This window comes from Brienomyrus brachyistius, chromosome 3 (genome assembly GCF_023856365.1).
Source record: "Brienomyrus brachyistius isolate T26 chromosome 3, BBRACH_0.4, whole genome shotgun sequence".
Lineage (NCBI taxonomy): Eukaryota > Metazoa > Chordata > Actinopteri > Osteoglossiformes > Mormyridae > Brienomyrus > Brienomyrus brachyistius.
This window is the reverse complement of record NC_064535.1, coordinates 5544338-5570735: the sequence shown is the minus strand read 5'-3', so window position 1 is coordinate 5570735 and position 26398 is coordinate 5544338. Positions and strand designations below refer to the sequence as shown.

At 48.5% G+C, this 26398-nt stretch overlaps 1 protein-coding gene across 1 annotated transcript in view; it reads right to left on the bottom strand.

Annotated features, from left to right (window-relative positions):
• Nucleotides 1–26398, bottom strand: part of LOC125739039 (signal-induced proliferation-associated 1-like protein 2) — a 74624-nt gene that overhangs the window by 10403 nt on the left and 37823 nt on the right. The window contains 9 exon segments of the mRNA XM_049008700.1: nucleotides 1358–1496; nucleotides 4787–5011; nucleotides 5686–6020; nucleotides 7189–7286; nucleotides 7494–7588; nucleotides 8043–8192; nucleotides 11130–11399; nucleotides 18364–18638; nucleotides 25273–25849. Of these exon segments, the coding sequence (XP_048864657.1) occupies nucleotides 1358–1496; nucleotides 4787–5011; nucleotides 5686–6020; nucleotides 7189–7286; nucleotides 7494–7588; nucleotides 8043–8192; nucleotides 11130–11399; nucleotides 18364–18638; nucleotides 25273–25849 (2164 nt within the window).

Below are 26398 nucleotides of genomic sequence, written 5' to 3'. Positions count from 1 at the left end.
ATTAAAACCTGCTCTCCGATTGGTGGATTCCGGCGTCCCGACAGCAGGGAAGGGTGGGCCGACGTTACGGGCTCTGCCTGCTTTCACTTGTAATGTCATCTGCAATTCATTAAGCGGGGGAAGACTGTGCTTTTTCATCACGGTACGTCTCACTTTGCGCTCGGCATGTGGATCAGCTGACTGAGAGAGAGAAGGAGCGCTAGGACTCAGGTCCAAGGGCCTTGGAGCTACCCAAGGCCTGATCGGAGTGTGAGGAAACTTTGACCTGGAATTAGTGCAGTGCGTCTAGAGGAGGCGCCGCCCAGCCTACAGGGGGCGCACAGGAGTCACTGCGTCAGGGCGTTACATATGCATCAAGATATCGCCATTGTGCAACCATTGGTTTCCACGGCTTTGAGTCGCAAAATTGAGCATCTCGGGGGGGGGGAGGGGGAGGGCGGGGGGCAGGGACATCAAACGCTGCAGATGGCGGTGACTTCCCGGCTCTCCGGCACCTGGGGGCGCTAAGGGGGATTGTGCAGAACTGTGCCCCCTCATTCATGATGTCGAGTGAGGAGGGAGGGGGAAAGAGGAGGCCCGGTTTGATAAGCTGCAGATGTTCTCCATTTTACCCGTCTGGGGGCCGGTGGCACGACTCGCCTTCCCCCACCATGCAGAAGGTGCCCTTCCTGTCCTAGGAAATTATATCATGGAAGATGAAGCACCCCCCCTACTCATGGGGGGGGGGGGGGGGGGGGTTAGTACAATTCCAAGAGGCCCTAAAATAATTTGTAACATTATTCGATTGGTCTGTGTTGGAAGCCCAATAAAATACGTTTTCATGGCGTCCAAAATGTCTAGCGGTGCCCCTGCACCCCCCTACTCAGGGCAACAGGAGAGTGGCAGGTTCAAGGCATTTCTTACCGTAATGCTTCAAATAGGAGGGACTGTATCTATTGTTTGTTTGCCTGATAATAGAAAAACCTACACATGTCATTTTGAGAACATAGATGCTAAATAGATGTGTGTGGAGGTGGGATATGTATATACTACATTGTGGGGACCATATTTTTCAGTCCCCACCAGGGGAAGCTCAATTTTATAAAAATCTGTGACTGCAATCAAAAAACTAAAAAGTCATGTATTTTGTTTGGTTTGGAGGCAGTGATGGCCAATCGCTGGGGACACGCATTTGGGATTGAAAGGTTGCCGGTTTGAATCCCCAACCACCAAGGTATCACTGAGGTACCCTGAGGTGCTGAATTGTGTTGTTGTGCACTGTGTGTTGTGGTGTGTCAACAATGTTTGCGTGTGTGGGTGTTTGTGTGCGTGTGTGTGTGTGTGTGTGCGTGTGTGTGTGTGCACAGGTGTGACTCACCATCCTCCTGCCCCTGTCCCCTGGGGGTCTCTCCAGCAGTGTCGCCCTTGGGTGGTCGTCCTTGGAGAGGCTGCGCTGAAGCCGGGCGCCGTGCTCGGCAGGCCGCGTCCAGCAGGGGGCCGCGGTCGCGTAGAGCCGCCTGCAGAGGGAGGGGAACGAGGACAGTGTGTTCATCGCTGCGAGCCAAAACCGCGGTGGGAGGTGTATAAGCATCACACCTCAAGGCTGAAGGTGCGAGCTCTATTTAGGAATCATGCTGACAAGGTACGTCATACGGCTGCCCAGCACAGGTCACGCAAGCCGAAAGAGGAGAAGAGTCAAAGCAGAGTCACCTGAGAGTCTGCCAGGAGTCAATGGAAGGCCACCGACCAGAAACACACAGACCTGCTTACTATGGCTGAATGACCTAGTCTGAGCTGTCAGTACACAGGAAGTGACACGTCTAGTTAAAGCTAATGGAAGGGAGGGGCACAGCTGGTGGTCAGTGGGAGATGGTGGGGAAGGCCGATCAAAGCACTTGGGAGGGGTTTTCCACTCCGGTAACAAATGGGAGGGTGACACACAGCAGGCGGAAAAGAAAAGTGCCGTCGGTAGTAGTCCTGGGGAGCTGGAGGCACACAAATGACTCCCAGGGGGCAGCCCAGGAGTCCAACACGTAACAGGCTTGGGGGGCTGGGCTCCCAACAGCTCAAGCTATACAACAGGGCTTCCCAACCCTACTCCTGGAGATCTCCCACCCTGCAGAGCTTAAGGCGTCGCCCAAATTTAACACACCTGATAGAGATAATCAGGCTCTTCAGTAGCATCTCATTATTAGAGCCAGCTATGCTGAAGGGCTATGCTGAAAATAGGCTTTTCCACTGGTACCAGGAACCAAGCCATACCCGCGCTAAAACCACGCTAATGTGAACCTAACTGGTTGTGTTACCATCATCTGGTCAAAATGCACAGATACCAGTGTTCTGCACATGGATTATCTGAAGGATGTTCTATATATTACTCATTATTAATATTATCGCACATCGCTGTGCATAAAAAAAATACTATAGAACAGCTGAGCGGAATGGATCCGTAATGGAAATTTACGCATGCAAATGCTAATTCTGCTAGCATTTGATACTTGCATAACATGGCGATTATCACAGATGTGCTAGCAGAAATTAGCACCCAGTAAAAAAAAAAAAAGAAAAAGATAATTGCATGTAGCAAATCATGATGTGCACCGTGTGAACAATAAATAAGCGTCTCTTCAGTTTTACACCACTGTCGTTCTCCAAACCTGGCAGCGCCTTTACCGATCACTGTAACCAGTCCCTGTCTGTGGTGCGGCTCGGGCCGCCAGTACAGGGTAGCTCTGCAGGGTAGCAGATGTCCTGGAGCAGCCCTGGTGTAGAGGCTCCCATCTCTGACCCTTTTCTCAGTCCCGGTAAAGCTCAATGACCACACAAACCCCCCGCCCCCCACATCATTTGCTCATTTTAATTAACCCCAGTAAACAGATCAGCATGGGATCTCTCAAATCTGCCGTTTAGCTGGTGGTTTACAGAGTTGACGGATAACCTTATCTAGGGGGCACGAGAATGTAACCAGCAAAAACTGAAAGTGCGTCAAGGAATATTCTACAGAGGAAAGGAGGGCGTGGAGAGAGTCACACCCCTTCACAGGGAATTAATCTGTTCACCCTGAAGCAACTGTGGCGAAAAGAAGTGAGAGCCGGATGCCGGAGCGTACCGGATCAGAACCGCGGTTCTCACTGACGCGTTAATGCGTCTGATGTGTGTTCCTGCAGCACCGTGGCAGGGGAGATTAGAGTGGTGTCTTTGGGGCGGGAGAGCATTATGACCAATGAGATGGCAGCACACAGAATGATGATCACTCTGATGGAGAGAGGGGCACAGGGATTCGCTATGGGGCTTGAGGGCGGGTTAGTACCTGGAATGGGCTGACAGCAGTTATAAGGCACAATGGGTTCTTTCACACCACAGGAAATTTTTTAAAGGATCAGAACATTTTTCCAGAACCAGGGACTTCACACAGTAGGAACTGGGCCTGATTGTGGTTTCTGCAGTTCCGGAACCCTTTCTTAGCTTATACTCCAGACTCGGTACTTCAAACGCACACTATTGTGGAGGTGATTACAGCGCGCTGATTGGTTGACCACAAGCTTCGGTGCTACCTTGGAAATTATCCAGAAGTTTGGGGAAAAGAGATAGAAGTAATGGAGCAAAAACTGAACAGATGGAATTATTTTTGTACCTCAATTACATTTAATGCATCAATTAATACCTTTTTTGCTTGCATCTCCATATTTCTAAATTGGAAAATTCTATTAATAACCATTACACTCCTGTCTAATACCGCCGGTATGGCGGTGAAATTTGCCAGCGCTTATTAGCGGTATAATGCTACATTGTTTATTCTGTGAAATCGAAAGATCAATTTGCCGGCCTGATATAATAATGAATTATAATCATGGTTGTATAAATAAAATACACGCGATCGATCCCCCCCACAGGTGACACCTCCAGATTCCTGTTTTGGCCGGTTTCTCCTCAGCGTCAAGGTAGGACCGTCTTGGAGCGTTTGCAATTTAGCGCATCGGACTTTTGGTGTACATGTGAACCGTTGCGGTGAAAGGCCTGGAACAAAATTGAATAATATGACTGTTTACGTTTACGCTGTTTACGCTGAATCTGAAAGTCACTCTGGATAAAGAGGCACCGCGGCCACAGGCGATAAAAACACAAGGGACGTAAAAACTGAAATGCAAACCTTTGCAAAATACACGTTTCACGAGAGCGTGATGGACCCCAGAATGAGAGCCGTGAGAGAGGAGCATCGGAGCGTGAGGATGAAGCCCAACCGGCCGTGTAGAAAAGCGATGTGAAGGATCTCCATTCCCGTTGGAGGTGGCTTCAACCAAGGATAGATGATGGGGGGGGGGGGGTGACATGCAGGGTTGGGCTGAATCTGGGATTATATGGATCTTATCTTGGAATTTTAGCACCCATACTGGGTGGGCAATAGCTGGGAAGACTAAGAAGGTGGTCAAGATTCCGAGGCCATGTTGCCGTGGCGATGTGCAGGGGAGCATGTGCAATGAGTCAATTCTCAATGCTACAGATACAAATGGTGAAGCGAAGGGGCAGGGGGGGGGTCACTGTTAAAATAAACAAGGCCTGGTGGCAGAGGTCACATACACAATTAGCTGGAGCCCCCCTGACACTGTAAACAATCTGTAAGCTGAGGCAAATGTGTATAATCAAACATGAAATTTAACCTTGGCACCCTGAGTCTTGCGTGGTGAGTGACACTGGAGGAGATTCATGCAAATGTTTTTCTAAATACCAATTATTTTCAAGAACAGACCTCCATCTTTCAGCCACAAGGTCTCAGTCGACGAAATACGCAGCTGGTCGAGTCAGTCACCTGCATGACGGCTGGCTCTCCGGGTCCACTGGCGGGGGACTCTCCCCCGTCTTCTTCCAGCCAATCAGATACTTGGTGCTCGGTGATTGACGGGAGTAAGGGCGGGTCTCGGGACCGGTGCCGTGTGCCCCGCTGCTCTGAGGGAGGATGTACACCTTGGAGGAGTCCAGCGAGGCGCTGATCTTTGAGCCGCGAGTGGAGGAACTGCCTGAGTGGTGGGATCCGCTGGGAATATGAGGGGGGGAGGGGGTGTAGATGGAGTCATGTGACCACAGCCATGAGTTACATGCTCCGAAGCAGCATTGAGAGGACACGGTGACACAAATCATGGCTGCAGACATGGCTCTGAGGGCCTGCTCAGGGCGGCTGGACAGAGCACAGGGGTTGGGGGGGGGGGGGCATGGGTAATAGCTCACACAGTTGTGTGAGAAGGTCACGCTAAAGGACAGGCATTGGCTAGCAGGTCGGGGGCACCAGGGGGAACTTCATGTGCGAGTTAGACAAGAGACAGACTTGAGGTTTGAGGGGAAGGGGATTATGCTTATAATGAGAATACTCTATATGTTTGTTATTAGTATGTAGCAGTAAATGCCTTGAATGGTACTATACTGCTATAATATTTTACCACCTACCAGCACTCAGGGGAGATTGTAGGATTATTTTAAAGTGGGTGGAGCGCAAGAGGGGCCAACCTTCTCATTAGCCAATGACATGTTTTAAATCAATGAAAGGGGAGGGGCACACTGGGGGCCAATCAGCTTTCAGCTCAGGCTAGTACCTCCGTGGCTCCGCTCCTGTATATGCCCCTCCCAGTGCTTGATACTAATCTTTGTTCAACCTTATAATTCTTTATACTTCTATCTGTATCTGCATTGGCTGGGGGGGGGGGTGTCCCCTACCTGGAGTGTGAGGAAATCTCGCTGAGGTCGCCAGTGCTGCCATCACCCGCATGGCCGGCCATAACAGCCGAAGCGAAGCCCTGGATCGGCACCCCGTCCTCCAAGCCCTGCACGAGGAGGCCGCGCGTGCCTGCTGGAGGGGGCGCCGTGCAGGGCGCCGTGTCGATACCGCTGTCCGTGGACGCGCCCTTGACGTAGGTGAGGCCCAGCATCTCGGGGTCCATCAGGTCGCCGGAGCCGAAGTGCTTGTCATCGCTGTTGCTGGAGGCGTTGCTGGACAGCGTGTTGCTGCTGGAGTGGCTGGAGCAGTGGCTGGGGCAGCCCTTGTCGCCCATCTGTAATGAGGGGGCGGGGTTACAAAGTCATCCTCCAATCAACACACATCTTGAATTCATTATTTGTAGGTTAGACAGATAACTTTATCCATATGGCAATTGAGATTGTTGAGGTTACGTTTCTTAATCACCACGCCCCCTGCAGGCCTCAGAAAAATTGCTTGCGTCTTCTGCTAACCCTCTCCTGCATGCTTTTCAACATCCTTCCGTCCTTTGCAGCTTTTTTTCAGTTAAGAAACCTTCGGAATCCCCCTCCCCACCACCATGATGAAAAACTGATTAAATCACAATGAACAAAAGAAGAATTAAAGCCTTTGACAGGAAAAAAAATAGCAAGAGCGCTATGATTCCTGCATGACTATATTCAGCGCTCTGATTCTTTTTCCAAGCTGCTGTGCCAAAAGAAAAACACCTGGACATGGGTAACGTCCAAAGAGGCAGCGAGGCATGTGTGAACCAGCAGCGGAACCGCTAACGATGGATCCTGCAACCTGAAGGTTCCCCTTTGGATCCAAGGCCCTGTAGTACCTTTGCAAAAGGGGCTTAACCCAAATTTTTTACAGTAAAGCATGTAACTGTGCAAATGTGCAGGACTGAATAAAAGCAGCTGTTCAATGTACTCACATGATTCTTTGTTAAGCTCTTTGGTGGAGAACTATGCTGGAAAAAGCACTACATAAAAATAAATTGATCAAAATTGAATAATATGACTATAATATGCGTTTGTTAACAGTAATGTATGGCAGTGAAAGCTAATTGGCTTACGAACAGAATTTTCCATTCTGTCCCATTACCCAGAATTGATTTTCTAGCGCAGTTCTTGGCTGCTGAAGTTGAATCCTGCTTGTTTCCATGCGTGCTTAATGAGCCCATCGTCCTGTAATGGGTGCATCTCATTGTCAAAAGGTTTAATTGTTTAAAAATACCCGGAAACAAGCCTGCATGATGATGACAGAACCCAGGAGATGGAACCAAAAAAAAAAAAAAAAACTAACCAGCTGGGTTTTATACTTTTGACAGAATCACTGCAGGCAAGGGGGGCCTGACCTTCTAGAGCCTTCCGTCAACACGTAGCATATGTAGGCTGACAGGAGGGATGCTGAGCCCCGCCTTCCCAGGCTGCCTGCCCCATCCATCAGCAGTAACCCTGGGGTGGGGGTGTACTCACATGGGACAGCTTGGGGGAGTCCTTCCCAGCATCCTTCTGCAGACTCCTCTCCTTCAGGGAGTGGAGGATCTTCGTGGACGGCACCTGCCACTTGGCATCTGTGCAGACGGTCGGCCATCGTTCCCACAGAGTCAGAGTTTCGAAGATCGACAATTGTGAAAAAAAGACGCCCGATGAATGTCGGGTATGATCTTGAAAGTAGCTCGATAAACGAACAATCGAACAATAACGACGTCATTTAAATCAGGGATCTCTTTCGTTTCAGCATTTTGCATCTGGGCCGCGTCTGTGCGTCGCCCCCTCACCGGCAGAGCGATTCCTCTCCAGCGTGGGGTCCCTCTCCCTCGGCCCATCCGTGTCCTCAATGCCAGTCCGTTCATGGACTGCTGGGGACTGGCATCTGCGAGGTGATACAAACACATTAATGCATCATTACACCCCCCTTATGGCCCACCCAAGGGGCCTGCACCAGTCAGAGAAGGGCTCCACGTTCAGGGCCCACTGGGCAACCCATGTGAAGTCTGGTGTTGTGGAAAAGGGGGCGTGGTCAGGATGGGGCGGGGCCACAGTGGCCACTGAATCCTCTGCGTTTCAGGTGAAGCGCTACTGAATGACAAGAGTGTCCAGGATGACCTAACCTATTCGGAATACAGCCAGCATTCCCATTTGAGGTCAAATTCCACACTGGAAAAGCAAATCCTTATTGGGAGGTGATAAGAACAACTCTAGACCCTAAAACATTATCCTTCCAAAGAAGGAATTCCTGCACCCACACTAGCCCCCCATGCCCTTCCATGCACCCAGCTCCAGCAGGGCGTGATGACAGCGACCACCACGACGGCGATGCCCCCTACCCCTCGTATCCCCCCTGCTGTGCCCATGTGCCACTGCCGCAGGGTCCCGGATCGCTGGACGACGACTGGTTGCTTGGGGAGCTGCGGTAGTGTTGTGCAGGGTCCCCTTTGCAGCATGGGGGCGCTGGTGAGCTCTCCAAGTCCTGTGTCCTGCAAGGCATCAAACAGAGATCTTGAAACTTGCCCATCAGGCATGACGAAGTCAGGGATCAGTATCTTGAAGACTATGGGGTCAAAGGTTAAATCCCCAGAGAGTATTAAAAATAAGATCATATCACTAGCAAAACAAAACAGTGGTATATAGAGTATAATTGTATAGTATAATTGTAGTTAAAGTGTAATTTGAGTATAAATACAATTTTTTGGATACTGGATGATGGTAATGTTTGTTTTCTCAGCAAATGCATAATTTATAAACTGTGCGAGTTACAAAAAAGCTACATAAAGACTCATCAGACTAGAAAGTAAGATGATCTAAAAAAAACCTGCAACAGACGCTCCTGTGCACATGTGCATCGCACCGGTGCAGTAATTACTGCAGGCAGCTGAAATCAAAGCTCGCTCCTGCACTGTTTGGTCCACCTGCGACGCCGGCTTTGAAATGGCCATTTTCCTATCCAGCTGGATCTGTGCACCCCCCCCCCCCCCCACCGGAATGAGAAGCCCGAACCTTGCGGGGCAAGAAATGCACCTGCTCCTCATCATTTCTGAGGAGAAGACGGCAGGAGCCCAGGTTCGAAAGGACAAATAAGCTGGCCTGCTCCCATCTACAGTAGATGGAGGGTGAAAACATTCCTCCAGCGGAAACAGATGGCCCCATCCTATTTATAACAGAGATGGACTGCAGCCCCCCCCCCAGAATGTTACAGAGGTGATCTGTTTCCATGGGCGAAACCCAACACCCCCAGGATTTTTGGCAATGTCGCCGAGAGACACAAAGGGGAGACGAGGAGAGTCTGAGAGCCCGGATCCAGCCATCAAGTGACACCCCCTCCCCCCACCCCCCCACTTCAGTTCACTTCTCCTTTACGCCCTCACACATCTGCACCCCCCTGTCTTTTACGGGGGATTCCCACCACCGGCCTGTCACCCGTCCAGCCACACTTCCTACCCTGGCACGGTCCCCTCCTTTTTGTATTTCCTCCTGCTGAGGTGTTATTGCTCTCCTCACACCTCTCCACAGTCCCCCCCCCCCCCCACCTCCAACACCTTTAATGAGAAACAGCCCCCATTCCTACTCCAAGCTGCATACTGGTAATCCTTAATGCCCCCCCCAGCCCCACAGGAGCCCGTCCCTCTTGAGGAAGTCAATGCCCACACAGCATTAAGGAATCCAGCCTAGTTTGCTCATTTTTAAAACAACAACTTTCTGCCAGGAGGCCAGATGACATCATCGGCTGGCAGCCCAACTGCAGAAGCAGCAAAAACTTTTACAACCTCACACCACAGCAACCCATCCAAAGGTGCTTATCGCACATAAAAATGAGGGCATGGAGTCTGCAAAGAAACAAGAGACCGCAATGCCCCTGCCCGTCCCCCCTACACCTGGAAGTGATCATGTGACATCCCTCGGGTGGGGGGCAATTCGTCTCTGCGTGTGGTGGAGGACTGAAACCTCTCTCTGCCTGAATGCTGACAGCTAAAGCCGCTATCTCTCGACACCCACCCATACCCCCCCCCTCCCCACCTGACCAGTCAAACGATGGAAGCGGTGGTAAGATCACCCCTGGCCAAAAGCCTGTCATTTCACGCCACTGATCCTGCGAGACATGCAAACACGTGTCTGCATCGCAAAGGCCTCGAAGTACAAAAACGAGAAACAAAAAAGCTAAAGGCCTTTTTTTTTTCGTTGCTCTGGGCTTTAAGCATTAAGCAGAAGCATAAACTCACAGTGCTGACAAGCGTTTATTGCGTTAAACGCATCATGCTACACTCTGGGGCCCCTGGACTCCACAGCGTGACGGACATCAAGCCTATAAACCGAAGCATTAGTCTAATAATAAGCCTACATACGTGGCTAATAGCCAGCTAAATGGATCAAACTCGATTCTGCATTTCAAAAGCGGAATGACACTCGCCGCTCCATGTCTACAATTAGCTCATCAAATCCTGTCATGCTTTAGTGAGCGAAACGGCTCCTAATTCCCATTATACGTCCTCTGTAGTACATCCGCTTTTTTTTCTTTAAACACAACGCATTGAAACCGTCTGTCAGTCGCATCGATTGGCGACGGCCAACTGGAACGATTAACGCGGCTAAAGATCAAGCGAGCTGACGCCCAAAGCAGATATTGATGGCTCTGGAGTTCATATCATCCCAGGAATGGCTGTAGGCTTAAAGACTGTCAAGCAAAGCTGACATTAAAAAAGAAACATTCTTTGGATTCAGTCTTTTACAGATAAGCCTGAAATCTATAACTCTCAAACAGAGCAGTATATTAAACTTGCTCTGAGGTACTGGCCGACGTTGACTGAAATATACAAGATAAGATGGCAGAGAAGTGTTTTGTTTACGTTCTTGCCAAAAATTGGCTCTTGCCAAGTACCGATTTGCCGAGCCTAGGAGTCTGAAGGGTGGCCCCAGCGTGGGGGAAACACAAGAATGTAAAAGGGTGGCGGCGGGGGGTGCCAGCCCCCATAACATTCTACATTCTACATCGCTAAAATACCAAGTCATGACCTTCATTTCAGCATTGGGTGCCGCCGATGAATTTCATAAAAAATAAAAAATAAAATAAAAAACCAGTCTACAGTGCGAAAAGGATGAGACCACCTCACATTTGGGAGAGGTAGGGGTACAGTGGGGGTGTTTCATGAATGGAGGGTATTAAACATGAATGGAGAAAATGAAGGGGGGGGGTCAAGTGGGATGGGCAGAGAGGAGGGTTCAGATTAGATAAGATGGCAGCCAGGGGGAAAGATGGATGAAAAGGAGTGAGAGAGGGGAAGAAAAAGAGGAGGAAGAATGACAAGGGGGAGAAAGAGGCAGTGATGATAAAGAGTGGAAAAGAATAAGGGATGGAAGGATGGAGGGTGATTAAGAGCAGAGGAGCGATGAAGAGGAGAGTGTCGGGGGTGGGTGGGAACCTGGAGGGGTCCGGAAGCTTCCGGTCGAAGGAGGTGCTGCGGGGAATGGGCGGGGCCTGCTGGTGGAGCGGCTGGCCGGGCGGGCGCTCAGGGTCCTGGCCGGGCGAGCTGCAGCACTGGACCGGGCCGGCCGCAGCGGTGGCGTGAGCCGGGACGGGCATGCGGTGCCAGGTGGTGTTCCTGCGGAAGGGCGTCTTGTACTCACAGGGCGTCCCCTCGCTGTTCAGCTTATACTCCACCATAGGGATCCGATAGAGCTCAGAGCAGCCCCTGCCAAGGGCGACAGCACAGGACAGGACCGGATGAGAGGCTGGCTGCGGGCGCGTGTGTGTGAACCGTGACGGGGTGTCAGGGCACCGCAGGGGGTGGGGGGCTGTTTCTAGACAAATGCTCCAGGTGGCATATTAGCATTAAATCGCTACGGGCAGTTTGGAGCGTAAAACTTTTTCGGCTGGCAGTCTCTCTATCGGCAAACGTGTCGGAAAGCAGACCACACGCATCAGCCCTCATTCCGCCTCGCCCTCTAGTGATTGCTGACCCAGAGATGCAGGGGGACACCCAGGCGGGGAGAGAAAGAGAATAAATTTAATCTGGCAGGATTCCCTGCTATTTCCAAGGCAACCGAGACCGTGAGATATATTGTAGGTGCTGAAGCAGCCTTATTTAATGTCTGTCCGCACAACTGCACACACAGAAATATCCACGTCTTAATGGCACAAAAGTCAACACATTTGTCTCAATATGAGAAATAACAAAAAAAGAGAAAATACTGAAAAGACACGCATAGGCCCAGCAAATTTCACTGTAGCGTGCTGCTTAATGTCTCGTGGCTTTCCCGCGAATTGAAAGCCCCGTTGTTGAGAATGTTCCATTCCAGACACTCCGACACCTTAAGGCCCCCCCCCCTGTATGAACTGGCTTCTCCCCTCTAACCCACCTCCTCTGAAATATTTCGAAGCACTGATGCACGGCTATGCTAATAAGGAATAAGCCAAGAAATTCGGGTCAAATTTAGTAATTGGATTCCTCTGTATGTTACTGCCATACAACTACGAATTGTGAAGTGATCAGATTAATCAACTATACTTAATGCTTGCTTGCACTGTGTACCATCTGGCCACCTTTTCTGCTTTGCACAAATGTATGTTCATCTGTGCTCTGCAATCCTTGCTGCTGAATGAACAAGTATTTTCCCCCAGGATTAATAAAGTTTATCTAATGTGATGTAAAGTAATCTAACCTTTAATTAAGGGGCATGATGCTACCCAAAACAGAGGAGAGAACTTAACTCAGTCAGATCGGACTGTCCGTGAACAGCATTGCTTCATGTCAATACACACCATGTTTACCTGGTGTTAAGTGCTTAGGGTCTCACACCAGTATTCCCACCATCAGGACCAGTAAGACCAGTGTTTCCGCCAACTGGACCAGAAAGAGGTCGTTAGTCTTTCAATCATCGTCATAATGCAGAAGCTTCCATTTTTACTCACTACCGGATTTCAGCAAATGTTTGCCCAACGATGAAATCCAACCAGCTACCTTCTGTTTATGGCTGGTCCTATAAACCCCCTCAAACAGAAAGACCACGCGGATCTTCAGGGGAGACCCCCTGTGAGGGGCACTCGTCAGGCTGCTTAACGTTAATCCCCTATGGTTTATGCTCTGCTGCCCAGAAGGGAGAATGGTGTTTAATCTTACTAAAGTGGGCACGCTGGTGGAAACATTAACTAAGATGGAGTTTTGTCAAAGCATCTCTGATTAGTGTGGTGGAACCGCAGCGCGAGTAAACAAGGGCAGAGAGGGAAGAAAAACACGCAAACAATAACGACAGACTTATCACTGAACATATCTGAACCAACATAAACATCGCCATTGCAGTTTGCTCTCTGGGGTAAACATTTAGATGGATCTCGATTTTCCCAGATGTGAGATAAATTAGGAAAGAGCAGTGGTTAAAGCATACATTTAATGAGGCTGCTACCTTTATTGTTAAATACAATAAGTGGTTAATTGAGCATTTTGTCATGCTGCATTGAATCCAGTACAGACTTAATACGGTTAGGGAGAGTTAAACAGAACGTTCTGATCATCTTGCTCTTCCATGCATGACCAGGCTGCTGTAACCCACATTTACACCCAGAAACCATCCTGGAAATAGCTGGCTGAACTTCCACACTTCACTCCGCTCACGAAATGTAAATGTGAGAGGTCTTACTTTATGAGCGGAGGTGACCAGAGGTGGAATTCTGGTCCAGAGATTAAAAAATCCAGACCAAGATTTTGTTTCAACCAACCAGCGGAGCACTCGGGGAGTGTGCCTCTTTATACTCAACTCGTTGATTGTAACAGAATTTTGACCTGGATTTTGAGACTTTCTGGACCAGAAAGTTGACTTTTGGAGTTGACATGCTCTGCTCAGGTTTCTCACAGCTAGACAGATAAAGCAGACGGCCATGACACCCCCTCATGTTCAGTCCCCTCACGATGCCAGCAGGACCTGGGAAGGACACTAACCGGCCGACGGTGGATGCTGAGTCAGCACCTATCTACTGAGTCGCCTCAGGTCAGCTGAGGTCCTGCCCTTGACATCATGTGTGAGTTGCACCTAAATTATGCCTGAACTGACAGGTTTGGAACAGTTACCCTATCAACACCCCATCAAGCTCATTCCCGCGCCCGGCGGTCCACGCGAGGATTAGGTCACCATCCAATGAGCTTCCATTATGACTAGCAGCTCCTCAGATGAAACTTCTCCAGTCGCTTCCTTCCCCGCATGGTAGGAGCATGAGCTTGAAAAAGAAAAGCACCATTCATGTCTCCCCATGTACAACAGAGGTCGGACGCCTTCAGAACACTGCCGGTACTGTTCAGCAAGATCTAACGATTCTTAACCCAGATCACCAGGCACAGCCTGTAATTGACCAGCTTTGGAAATCTGTGCAAAAATTAATAGCCAAATGGCCTTTGGCTCACTGAATGTGAGTGAGGTAAACCTTCCCAGGCAACGTCAAATGTTGGGGAGAGAAATACTAGTGTTTCATGGCAAAAGCATCTCAAATAGTGTAGCATGTAATGAGTGAGACCGTGTGCATAATTACAGAAGAAAACATATTGATGCGGTTTTTTGCTATTGACTCACATGTAGCACATTAAAGGCAGTTCTCCTGTAGCTGATGGAGGGGAGACCTTCTGCGGTTATGATTCCCGTGTCCTGTTCCTCCACAGTAAATGTGCTGGGACAGTGGTGGCTAAGCTAGTGTCGGGGCCATACCTCGCCGTCTGCCAGACGGCAGACCGAAAGCGCGGGGAGGCAGGTGACATCTGGGGTGCCACGTAAACACATGTCAGGCCACGGCCGAGGTGCCCATTCATGCCCGAACGCTGATGTGACAACACCTGCATTTCCTTCAACACCTTCTCAGGAAAAGGTGCTGACTGGGGGCGGAACGCAGCCCGATGGATGAAGGACATTAAAAAAGGACAAAAGAAATGCCTCTTGGACAAGGTGCCTCACCAGAAACGACGCTGTAAGCTGCCGAGGATTCCCCGATATTCTCGCCCAGCGTAGGGCTATGCGCACAGTTTCCAGCCCTGCTGTATATGCAAAGGGCTTCCACGCTCGGCGCTGAGGTCACTGTCTTTTCATAAAGCTGTGGTCAGTAGTCTTTGTTTTGCTTCTCCCCCCCCCCCCCCCCCCCCCTCCCCCAACCCCTGGCTTTGAAGGCCAGTCGCAGCCAGAAAGTTTCCCACAAATTCCTTAGGGTTGACATAATGGCAAAGAAACAGGAGTGGCTGTTGTCGCCCGGGACGCTCTGCACCCTGGAGAGTGCAGCTCTTCAATGCCCTCGAGATTCCCGTGCTGGCATGCGGACGCCTGGGACCTGGTCCCGCCGGGGCCGATGACGCTAACCGCACTGCGCATGCCCCCTCCTCCACCCCCCCACCCCCCCCAGATTTGGCCAGCTGTGAGCACAGCCATGCGTGATGAATAAAGGACGAGGGAGAGTCCCTGGGGGTGAGTGAGAGTGTGTGAGTGAGAGCGGGAAGAGGAGAAAGGGGAGGGGAGGCAAACATCAGGGAACCACTGCACAAGCAGAGCCGGATCCAGACCGGGCTACAAATCCCACCACACACACACACACACACACACACAGCATCTGAGCTGCTGTTCTGCTTATGACAGCAGAAAAAGGCCGGACCTGTCAGGTCCATTAGCATCAGATAGATTTATGGGCTGTTACCTTGTAGGTTCCACATGTTTTTTGTCCTTCTGGCTACATTTAAATGCTTCGCCAGGTGCATTCTGGGTATCAGACAAACACAAACACCTGTTCCTCCGGGACCCTGGACCACACCGACGTGACGGCCATTGTACCCTTAATGTCCGGCCTTTGGCGGTAAATGGGAGCACAGAGTCTGGCCTCCATGGCTTTGGGACTTCTGTTTGTTCAGCCAGCAACTCGGGCCACCAAAGCAGTTTACAGCTGCATCATCATCATCAATTAAAATAAGAGGATTATCTCCGACCTCGGGTCAGTTTCCTCTGTGTTTTGATGCCAGCCAGTGAGTTGGGGATGGAGGAGGTGGACACCTGTGGACAGGGAGCAAAAACACACTCTCCCACCTGTGAGCTCCCATGGAATTCTATGTCCCCTATCTCCATCCATCATGTTTCCAACCCGCTTTTCCATCTGGGTCGTGGGGGGTCGTCCCCTATCTCTTTACCTCAAAATCCTGTTTTAATATGAACGTCCAGGAAATCGCTCCTAACATCGTAATAGCAGTTGTTAAAGCCTCCCGCTCCATTCAGACATTAAGCTGTGTCAGGCACCTGTGCTCTACATGCTTGTTGTTGTATGCAGTATTGTATCCCTCTGGATCAGTAAAGTTCAGATTAATTCTAACTCTAGTTCCAATTCGAAATGTAATCTTAACCGAACTGAGTTTCACAGGACCACTTTAGAGCAAGTAAGTGAGGAGAAGGTTTCCGGCAAACGCGTCTGCTCAACCCCCCCCGCGCTGCTTCCTGTTTCGCACGGCGGCCCGTTCTCGGACCGGACGTTTGGCACGGCGAGTTGAGATCCATCGAGGCGAGCAGGAGGTACTGTGCCATTAATCACGGCAGCCGTCTTGTCATTAGAGGGCAAAGCGCAGACTGTCACGTCAGCTGCTTTCCTGAGCATCTGCAGCTCTCTGCGCTTTGGGACAGCGTGGCCATGGGGACAGGGATGGTGCTCAGTAAGCAGGGAGAGGCAGCAGCCATTTAGGGTCCCAAGGAACTTTAAAGAAACTGCAGACCTGCCGTTGACCAACTAGTTCATAAAAAAATAAATAAAAATGATGGACAACTGGATGGATGGCTGGATGATGACTGGTGTGAATTTTAAACTACATTTCCCAATATTCATCCTGATAAGCCACACCGACTCTTTGTCCCAACTGAAGTCTTATTTAGCCCCGAGCTTTGAGTCAAACATGCCAGATGATTCCAGTTGACTTAAACAGAATGAGGTCAAGGACTTGCCACAAACTGCAACACTCTCAGACTGCTCCACCGAACAAAAGACTCTATTATGGATGGATGTTAGGGAACGCAAGTAAAAACTAAGTAAGAGTTAAACTAAATATATGTGCCTTTGTTCAATTATTTTTATTCATGCAGTAACTGCTTGAAAGTGTCATTTAGGTGGGTGTACAAAACAAGAAGCTTATTAAACCAAGACACATTTGTTTGAACATAACTGGAGTCCAGTTTTGGTTGGAATCCTGTGATTCACAGTGCAATCGACGCTAATTAAGAGTTCAGCTGGAACAAAAACTGTGAACACTAAGGGCTTGATAGGACCCGGATTGGAAAGAACTTTGGATAAAAATGTTTACTAAGCAATTATGTAGTTATTTACTGAAGGGGTGTGGGGGGGGGCTTTCTGAGACAATCCAACAAAGCAGGGAACAAACAAGCTGTGGCAACTGCCCCCCCCTCCATACCGCACGCAACATCTTGAATGAGCCTGGACAGCGGCCATGTCTGGGGACAATTAAGCAGGAATTAAAGGCAGGATGGAGAGGGCTGCTGCTTCGTGTGCATGTGTGTGCGGGGCTGGGTGCTCACACATGACGCGCCTGTCATCTTGGATCCCTGAGAAAATAGAGGGGAAAGCCCCCAAGATACGCTTCTCAGTAAGGAAACAAAAGGAAAATGGTCACTCATCCGTTTGCGTCAACCCTGGGCAGCCGCAGGAAGCTTTGCGCTGAGATAAGAGTGGTGGGCGCCCTCGTGCCCACCTGCCCATGTCTACGGCAGCCTAGACCTTGGCTGCTTTTGATAAACATGTGCTGAGAGCAGGCCTGTGCTTGGGCTTCCTGCTTTCCCCCCACATTCAGGGTGTTGCTCAATATGCATACTTGACCGTACTTGTGCTCTCATGTATCTGTTTTACGTCGTCTTCCATTGCCGAAGACCAGCTCCTACACTCAACAGCAGAAGTACAGAGGACGGCAAAAATCTCCGGATGTCATTCTTGCCCTGCCACAAATATCAAGGATACGTCGTTGGCACCTTCGCCAAACAAGAACAATCCCATCATTCACTGCACGCCAAAGTTTGTATTTGAGAGGCAAGTTAGCAAGATCCTTCACCAGAAGTATGGTCTTTGCATTCTTGGTATTGAGAAAGACCCCTGTCGTGTACATTGCACGTGTCTAGAGTGCTAGATCATGCAGACATGTTTCTTAGTCTGGAGAGCATTAGCCAGCCGCTAGCTAGCAGATATACACCAGCAGTGTGTCACCCTAAGAGGGCGGCTGGGTCTGTCATCTGTCAATGTCATCATTTGGACTAACAGGAACATTACCAGCGATTCTGCAAATTGGACTATTTTGCAGCCAGCAAATGACTTGGAAATCCAGATGTTCACCGCTGTCTTTAAGACGCCATAAATAAAATGACCGGAGCACTAGAAAGCAACAAAAACTCACCAACACTGCAGACCTCCTGCAGCATAATTACATGCCTCTGATCTGTTTCACACAATGATGAGCTGTCAATCATCATAAATGAAGATTCTTTTCTTGTCATTTTCCCAGGGTGACCGTCTGTGACATTCATTAGCCCAAAGTTGCCTGTGATTTACGAAATTAACAACCACTACAGCCAGTGGAAGAACCAACCAATCACTTGGAGATACACAGAAGGTAAATGTGAGTGTGTGTTTGCGTAGTGGGGCCTCCCTACCTCCGGGGGACTCCATCCTCGTGAGGTGGGATGATCACCACCTTGACAGTGACGGAGGTGCGCAGTAGGTCGATCATCTGCTCGTGCGTCAGCGTTGCCACAGCAACGGTGCAGATCTCCACCAGGCGGCTGCCCTGCCGCAGGCCTGCTTGCCAGGCGAAACCGAATGGCTCCACATCAGCCACGATGCCCTCAAAGTTCACGTGGAAGCCTAGCTGACCCAGGCTGTTGCGGCGTAGCGTGGTCTCCGTCGTCTCACAGCCCCGACTCACAATCTTAGCAGAAGGGCAGAGAAACAGAGAAGCAGGATGATTACTCTTCAACCAACAGAGGGCAAGGTCATTGAGGCACTGGACCAGGCAGTTTTGGGTTTGATGAATCAACAGGAGTCACGGTTCTACATGTTCATATAGCTAAATACTGAATATCTGCCCAAGGCTGTAACTTGGTATTAGATGCAGATTCACATCCCAGATCTACCCTTGTACAAAGTGAAATATAATTATATGAACGTTACTTTAGATCTGATAAGTAAAGTACAACCCATCCACCCAGTCAGTGCCGCAAGGTGTTTAGCTTCCTGTTCAAAAGGGAAAATTTTACATATAAGAGTCCTTCTTGGTGCATTGAGGTCAATATCATTGCCAGACTGAGACGGATATCTGGAGTTGATAGCTTCCTAATAGAGGACACAAGGTCCCTCTGTAACCCTCAGCTCATTTGGCCGGATCTGCTAGACTACTCCTTCCACAGCTGGCGTCTGACGTTCACCCATACCGACCTCCTCATCTCCCCTAGGCCAAGTCCACACACAGGCAAGAAAACACACACACACGCACACACACACACACACACACACACACACACACACACACACACACACACACACACAAGCACACAGCAAAGAAATGTTGCTTTACTATTAATTAAAAACAGCAGCAACTGCATTTCCTCAACAAAGGGGAATTAATATGTTTGGGAACACAGAAGCAGTTGAATTTAACTGTCAGTGCTGCCTGGGTGCATCATGAGAATCTTTAGCCATGAAGGTCAGAACAGCTCAGAATACCTCTCTAGAACCACGACACTGAGAAGAAAGGTAACAGCTGCAGTAGTGGGCAAAGAACTGAATGGGTGACCAAAAAAAATAGAAAAAATAGAATTATTTTTTACCACAATCTGCTCTAATGCTGAATCAGTTATATATGCAAGCTATACAATTCTGGATCTACACCTAGAACAACCAGGAAGTTAAGCTTCTAAGACTCTTATAAGATGACTAGTGTGTATCTGATTACAATGTCTGCCTCGCATTTCCTGATTCTTCTGCCATGCCCACAGTGAGATTTCTCCTAAGCCCTGACCATGTTCTGTTCCCTAGATACACTCGTAAGGAATGACCATTCTGTGCCTATGTAGGCTTCTCAGAGCCTTGTGGATTAGCCACCACCCGTGGTTGACCCCCGCAGACCTTTTCGACCTTGGAAGACCCTCGTTTTTCGGAAGCACCTCAAAACCAAGACGAAGCGCTTCAATTATGAGCACCAACCATCCATTAAATTAAATGGTTTAATCAGTTTTCAGCAGTACATATTGCCAGATGGAAACAGAGCGGTAACACTTGATCTTTTTGGCAAGGCAAGGACAACCCCGTAAAACACGAGGCACTGCTCCCCTAATGATGTTATTTCTTAGGAGCAACTTCCGGTTCAACTATTTGAACTTTCCTGTTCCGATTAAACCCAAGCTCAGACCCTTGGCCACTGTTGACCAGGCTGCTGAGTCCTGAAATGTTCAAACTGAAACAATATTCAATGAAACTGAAAAAAAAATCAAAGTCATTTAATTATTTGACAATAAAATTACCTATAAATACTCCCGGATGTTAGAAAGCTGCAGAGGCCGAGGGTTCAAACAGCACATATAAAAATCCAGGGTAGACTGCCAAAGGCAATAATAGGTCAAAGCATTCTTTCTGTTGCATAATCTCTCCTTGTTAGCATGAAAGGGCAATTTATATTAGCATTTAATGTGACGAAACTGTCATTAGAGTCCCATTCCTAGGCTTCAGATTTTGAGCGAGACAGTGTTGACCTCATGTTAAATCAACATCATAGAAAGGGCTGTTGTGCATGTAGGTTTTCACTGCAACTCCTTAATTAAATTACCAATTAATGGAGTGATTGGCTGAAGAGTCCTCACACCTGGGTAAGAACAGCTGACCTAAAGGTTACCCCTAAAACCTGCATAGACACTGGCCCTTTGAGGATAAGATTGGCCACCCCTGTCATACAGGGAGGTGGGAGGGAAATAAGCTGGCCGAGCTGATTGGAAAGGACAGCAGCAGGCCTTGCCCACTCGACAGGGATTGGCTTCTGCCAAGGATTGGCGGCTGCCAGACCAGACCATGCACCAACTGTCCAATATTCTAGCCCTATACAAACTCTTGCACTCATAAGTCCACCTGCTAATTAGCCAGCTACGTCACCCAGCTCCAGCAGCAGATTACAAACCAACTGGTGCATCTTCACCTCAACAGGGGGGGGGGGTTAGCCTATTGAAAAACATAATTACCATAATTAATGAGGAGATAAATCATGTTGCTGCTTGGCTAATATTTGGTTTCCTTTAAATACAAATCCATCCTGCCCTTCTTGTGAGGACTTGGGTGGCACTCAGAAACCCCTGCGTTTAGGTCTCCTCTCAAAGCCCACATGGAATTCCTACCTACGGAAGAGCGGCTCTTTGGAAGAATGGGAATTCAGAGACAATGCCCAAAGCTTATAAACAGCAGGCATTGGTGGCGCCCCCCATGGCGGAACACAGCGTAAAAAGTACCCTCACATGCATTTTCAGTTCTTTTAAAAAAAAAAATACATGCTAGACTCAAGGGCTTTGAGAGCTTCGCATAAACATGGCAGCACTTCGGTGTGCGTTTGTAAGAGCTTTACTTTCACTACTCTTCTCCTACATCCAAGCAGCAGACTTGGCTGCGGGACGGACCTAAGGTATAAGTAAGCAGGTAGTAAAATGACGAGTCTCAACCTCCTCGAAGTCTGATTCAGTCCCCCAGTCCCTGATCTACTAAGAGGGTATTTCTGACTATTAACCTGGCGTCAGTCACCACGACCCCCTCCCCAATTGACAACCTTTACTCTCATCAGACTCCCCAATTTATAATCTCCACATCCACCGCAAGACCTCGGACACTATTTTTTTGCCCGGTCTCCCATCCGCCTGCCTGCACCCCCCACCCCGTCGCTAGGACAACTCGCTAAGCGGATTGCGGCTTCCTTGGCGGTACCTGTACTCAAATGCCTGGAGACCAGCCGGAACGCCCAAACTCATCACATTACCCACATAATCTGGCATTCCAGCTAATGAGCGCCGTTGGGCAGGTGACATTGGCCAATAGGAAAGAGGAAAACAACAACAGCAACAAAAACAGCTGACTGTGGTGGTGCCTGTAGAACAGGGATAACAGAAAATAGCATTTTCACTCCTGGTTACAGTCCACTACAGGGGAGAACAGTTGTTGATCCGCCACTGATGTCAGTGTAAAGATTTGACGTAATTTTTTCTTCTCAATTAAAATTCGTGATCTGAAGACGTTGTTAGATGTTTGAATTCCTCATTTACTAGTGATTGATTTATAGATTTCCACCTTACAGTTACTTTGAGTGTGAATGGAACACATGTTTTATTGCATTAAGCCACCATGATGTTCAGTGGAGGGCAGGAGAGAAGCAGACAAACTTATGAATTTACTAAACTAACTAGCTAACTGATGCCATCTGAACTGCTTATTCATTCTGGAATGTTATAAATCATTTCTAAACATTTGAATGAAGACAATGTTTTTGGGGTTTCTTTTGTTTGGGTCTTGCTTGTTGTTTACGCAGCCCATTTAGCGGCATAAAAGAGACGGGAAGAGTGCCGTCGCAGCTGCAATCATGTGATTAAATCGTCAATCATGTGATTAAATCATCAGACTCTCAGTGTCTTAACTCTGCTTCATATTAGGAACCATCCGGACCAGAGTCTGTAGCTGCTGGTCGCGGTTTCTCTGGTGCGCTTTTATCTGTTTCATAGATCCTACGCCACGAGTTCAGTTAGCGCTACAGCAGAATTTAGCTAGCTTTAACTAGTTGAACTCTGCGGCTTGCATTAACATCCCTGCCTTACAGATCATCACGCTGGTTCGCAATCCCAGTTGCAAAGGGCCCGGTCGCAAACCCATGGTGCTTCATCCATGTTCTTGTTTGGGACGACGGTGGAAACACGAGCTTAGGCCCCTCGACAGGGGTCAACTTTAGAGCATGTGGTGTGGCGCACCTTCTGTTCTCACACTTCAAAGTGACACAACGTCTACATCAGGCAAAGTTGTAAATGCAGAGGCCCCAAGAGGTCACGACCCAAGCCGATTTCCACATGAGGCTACTTCGAAACTGCCAGTAGGGTCACACGTAGCTTGGCTTTTGTTTTGTAAACGCTTCCCCCTACCAAACATTCAGATGGAAACAGCACTCATCATAGGATTGGTCACATGACCTCTGGTTTTAATGGCTTCTATAATAATGGTACTGTCCATTCGGTTCCTTTCTGGATTATGAGCCTTCGGCATGCTTTGAATCCTACAGGGGATTCTGTGGCCCCCTTCTTTAAATTTTACTGCCTCAACACATCCCTTGAATTGTCTTACAGCCCCCCACAGGTCCATCCTTGACCTCCAGGTGATGACAGCCTCACAACACCTCCACTTGTCCAACTTACGCCAGACACCATGGCTGAGGCCAGAGAGTGACCCGCGAGTGTGTGGGTCCAGCTGTCGCCTCCGTTAATGTCACAGACGATCGGCCATTAAATGACTAACGAGCAGAGAACTAGGAGCCTCAACCCGGGACCAGATGGCAGACATCGTGGTGGGCGTTCCTCCAGGATGGATGGGCGGCCGGCCGGCAGCCACCAGCCCTACTCCAGAACACAAAGCTGGCCCAGCAGCAAGGGACCCCAACACTGAAACCCAGAAGGACATGGGACAACAGAGGAAACGCAGGGGAGAGCTATAAAAAGGACATCCACAAAGCTCTACCCAGAATGCAATAGACAGGCACTGAGCACAAAACTAAAAATATCACCGATAGATTTAAAGAAAGCATCCTTACAAACTCAGATGTCACTCAGAAAACCATTTTCTGACTGCAAGACTTCAGCAAATGAGCTGCCCAACTACCAGACATCAGGTGTCACAGATCAGCAGAAATGGCACTGGGTTCTCGCAGAAAGCATTCAGAGGAGGAACCTAGTTACCAAATAACTCTTTCAACAGGATGAACAAACGGACAGGTCTGCTTCTTCTGCAGAGGAGGATTAACTTAACCAGGGCTTCAGCATAGATACTCGGGTGTTGCCGGTCCAATTTTCCCCAGGCAGGTCAAGCCCTCATGTTCGCTGGGGCATTAGGTTGTAGCCCACAATAGTCTATGCATTAATCCACGCCTTTTATTCTCCTAGATGCTGCTTTATAACTTGAAGACCACAGGCTCAAGGTCCATGAACGACCAAACTGGAGTCCCTTTTGAACAAAGTCCCTGACGTGCCCCTGCACGTTGACATGAACAGATTACAATAAACTCACTTGTACCTTTGACAGTGCCAGCTAAGTGGCAGAATGTAAATGTGCACCGAGGAGAGCTGCTGAATATTTTCGCTATTTGAAGGACTGCAACAAGGGGCTTTGCTGTCCCTGGCGAAGTTTCAGTAATGAGATGCCACTCATCAGAGCTGGCCAGCTGTGTCTCGCAGCAAAAAATGATAGTTGACCAACCTAACGTAACATATTTCACATTTGACAGGAACCCTCTTTAATGACTGGTGCTAGTTTGAGGAAAAACTGCTTTGATATGCAAGCCAACATGCACTTCCCATTAAAAGTTAGCTTGACCTCCACTTTGTAGTCAGAAGCTCCATATGGCAGTACATATCTCCTTTATACGTTCGATTACTCCTTATGGAAAATTTTATCCAATTTGTAGACCATTAGTTCACTTTCACGGATATTTTCCAGTCAATATGATATCCTAACAGATCAGGAGTGCAGATAGCCAGCCTGGCCACCTCACAATATTATGGATGTTTATTAATGTATCTATCTGATTCATTTAGACAAAAAAGTTATTGAGAAAAAGCACCCGTCAGGTAAGCAGGATGGCATGCAATTTATTTTCTTCCCTATTCGTCTCTTTGCTGTCCGTGAGAATTGAAACAGCTTTATAAATTTTAGTTTCTGTAAAAGTACGTAAATAAATAACTAGAAGCCCCCAAAATACAAACCTTCCTTATGCTTGAATCTATGACCTCCAGAGGCCATGCACTGGCCACACTACTGGATTCGTGCCAGAAAGTCACATGCTGGGAGCTTAACTTTTTACTTCACAGTAAGGCACGCTCACAAATATAAGTGAAACACTAGATACCAAATAATGTATGCTCTTTCAATAAGGGGATCAAGTAAGAAACAAATCACTGACACAGTGGGCCCTATATCTCAGACTGGCTTTTTCCTACTTATATTTACCCAACCAGCCTTCATCTATGAAGTGCATTTCTGAGACTGAGCCAAAAAATAGGATCAAATTTCCGCACTGGTCGACTTCCTGTCAGTTTCCCAGGAGGAAGTTGGCTTGTGGCCCTGAAATGACAGACCAGACAAACACAAGCGAGGGCCACAAAATAAGGGGAAATAAAGCTATTGCAACCACGGAGCCCAAGTCAGTCTACACTGCAAATTGTTAGTGTGTCAAACACACTGATTATTAGCTAAACTGCCAATTAACTATGTGAACTAGAAAACTTGCATTAGATACCAATAACTCCACCCATACCCTACAGCCTAAAACCTGGCATTACCTCCAGTCTTTGGACAATCTCCCTGATATCTTCAGTGCAGTTCTCTTGGGTGGAGAACATGATGCATTCTCCACGCTCGTAAAAAATCTTGAGACTCGTGGACCCTGAGGTCCAGCCGATGACGTCACGGCAGGAGCAGTTGAACACCACGACCTTAGTCTCCTCCTCGATCAAAACAATGAACTCATTGGAGATGCCGAACAGGCAGTCCATGTCGGCCGACTGGCTGAAGTCATGGGCGACGACGGCCCAGGTGGTGGCACCGGCACTGAGCAGGTGCGCGTCATGCCGTGGCTTCGTGCGCTCCTTCCTTTTGGCGCCCAACGTGATGAAGCTGAACTTCACTGCTGAATCAACAGTGGTAGTGCTCACAAAGTTCTCGGCTAGATCCTTCAGGTACTCCTGCCGTGTGCGTGTGGCCATCACCCGGAACTTCTCAGACTTGTGGGCAGCATTCTCGCCGTTGATGACCTTGGCCAGGAGGAAGTCCCTGAACACGGCAGATTTAGGGAAAGTCACACCTTTGGGAATAGGTGGTCCAAAGGGCGGAACCCCTTTAGATCTGGAGACAGCGACGCTGGAGGAGACAGAGAAGATTCATTAGAATCATGGTGGATCAAACGTATAACACTTCAATGCATCAACACATTGCAAATAACGCAAGACAATCATATCATCCATATTCAGTAGAGCCAGATGAAAACATGTCTGATCTTTCATAGTCCAACAATGCATAACGCTTTAGAAGAACAATGTGTCTCATTCTGAGAAAACGGTTAACAGGAGACAATGTGAATCAGATAGCTTCTGAATAAATTGTTTTCTTTTGAGGTAAATTCCGTGATGTTGAATTTTCATGCATGAGGAGGTCCCATCAATTCGGAGACAACCTAAGAGAAGCTTTTTGTTGAAATCCCCTGAAAAGCAGTTGAGTGCCAAAAATATTTATAGGTAGATAGACGTCAAAATCATATGAATCCATCTAAATGCTTTAAGAGTCTGAGCTCATTACTTTGGCTTCGGAAATCTCTCCATTATCAAAACCATAACTGATATTTTGACTTGACACCATTAATTTTGCAAGCGTCCAGATGGGACCATTTCTCCTCTGTTCACTACATGGTTC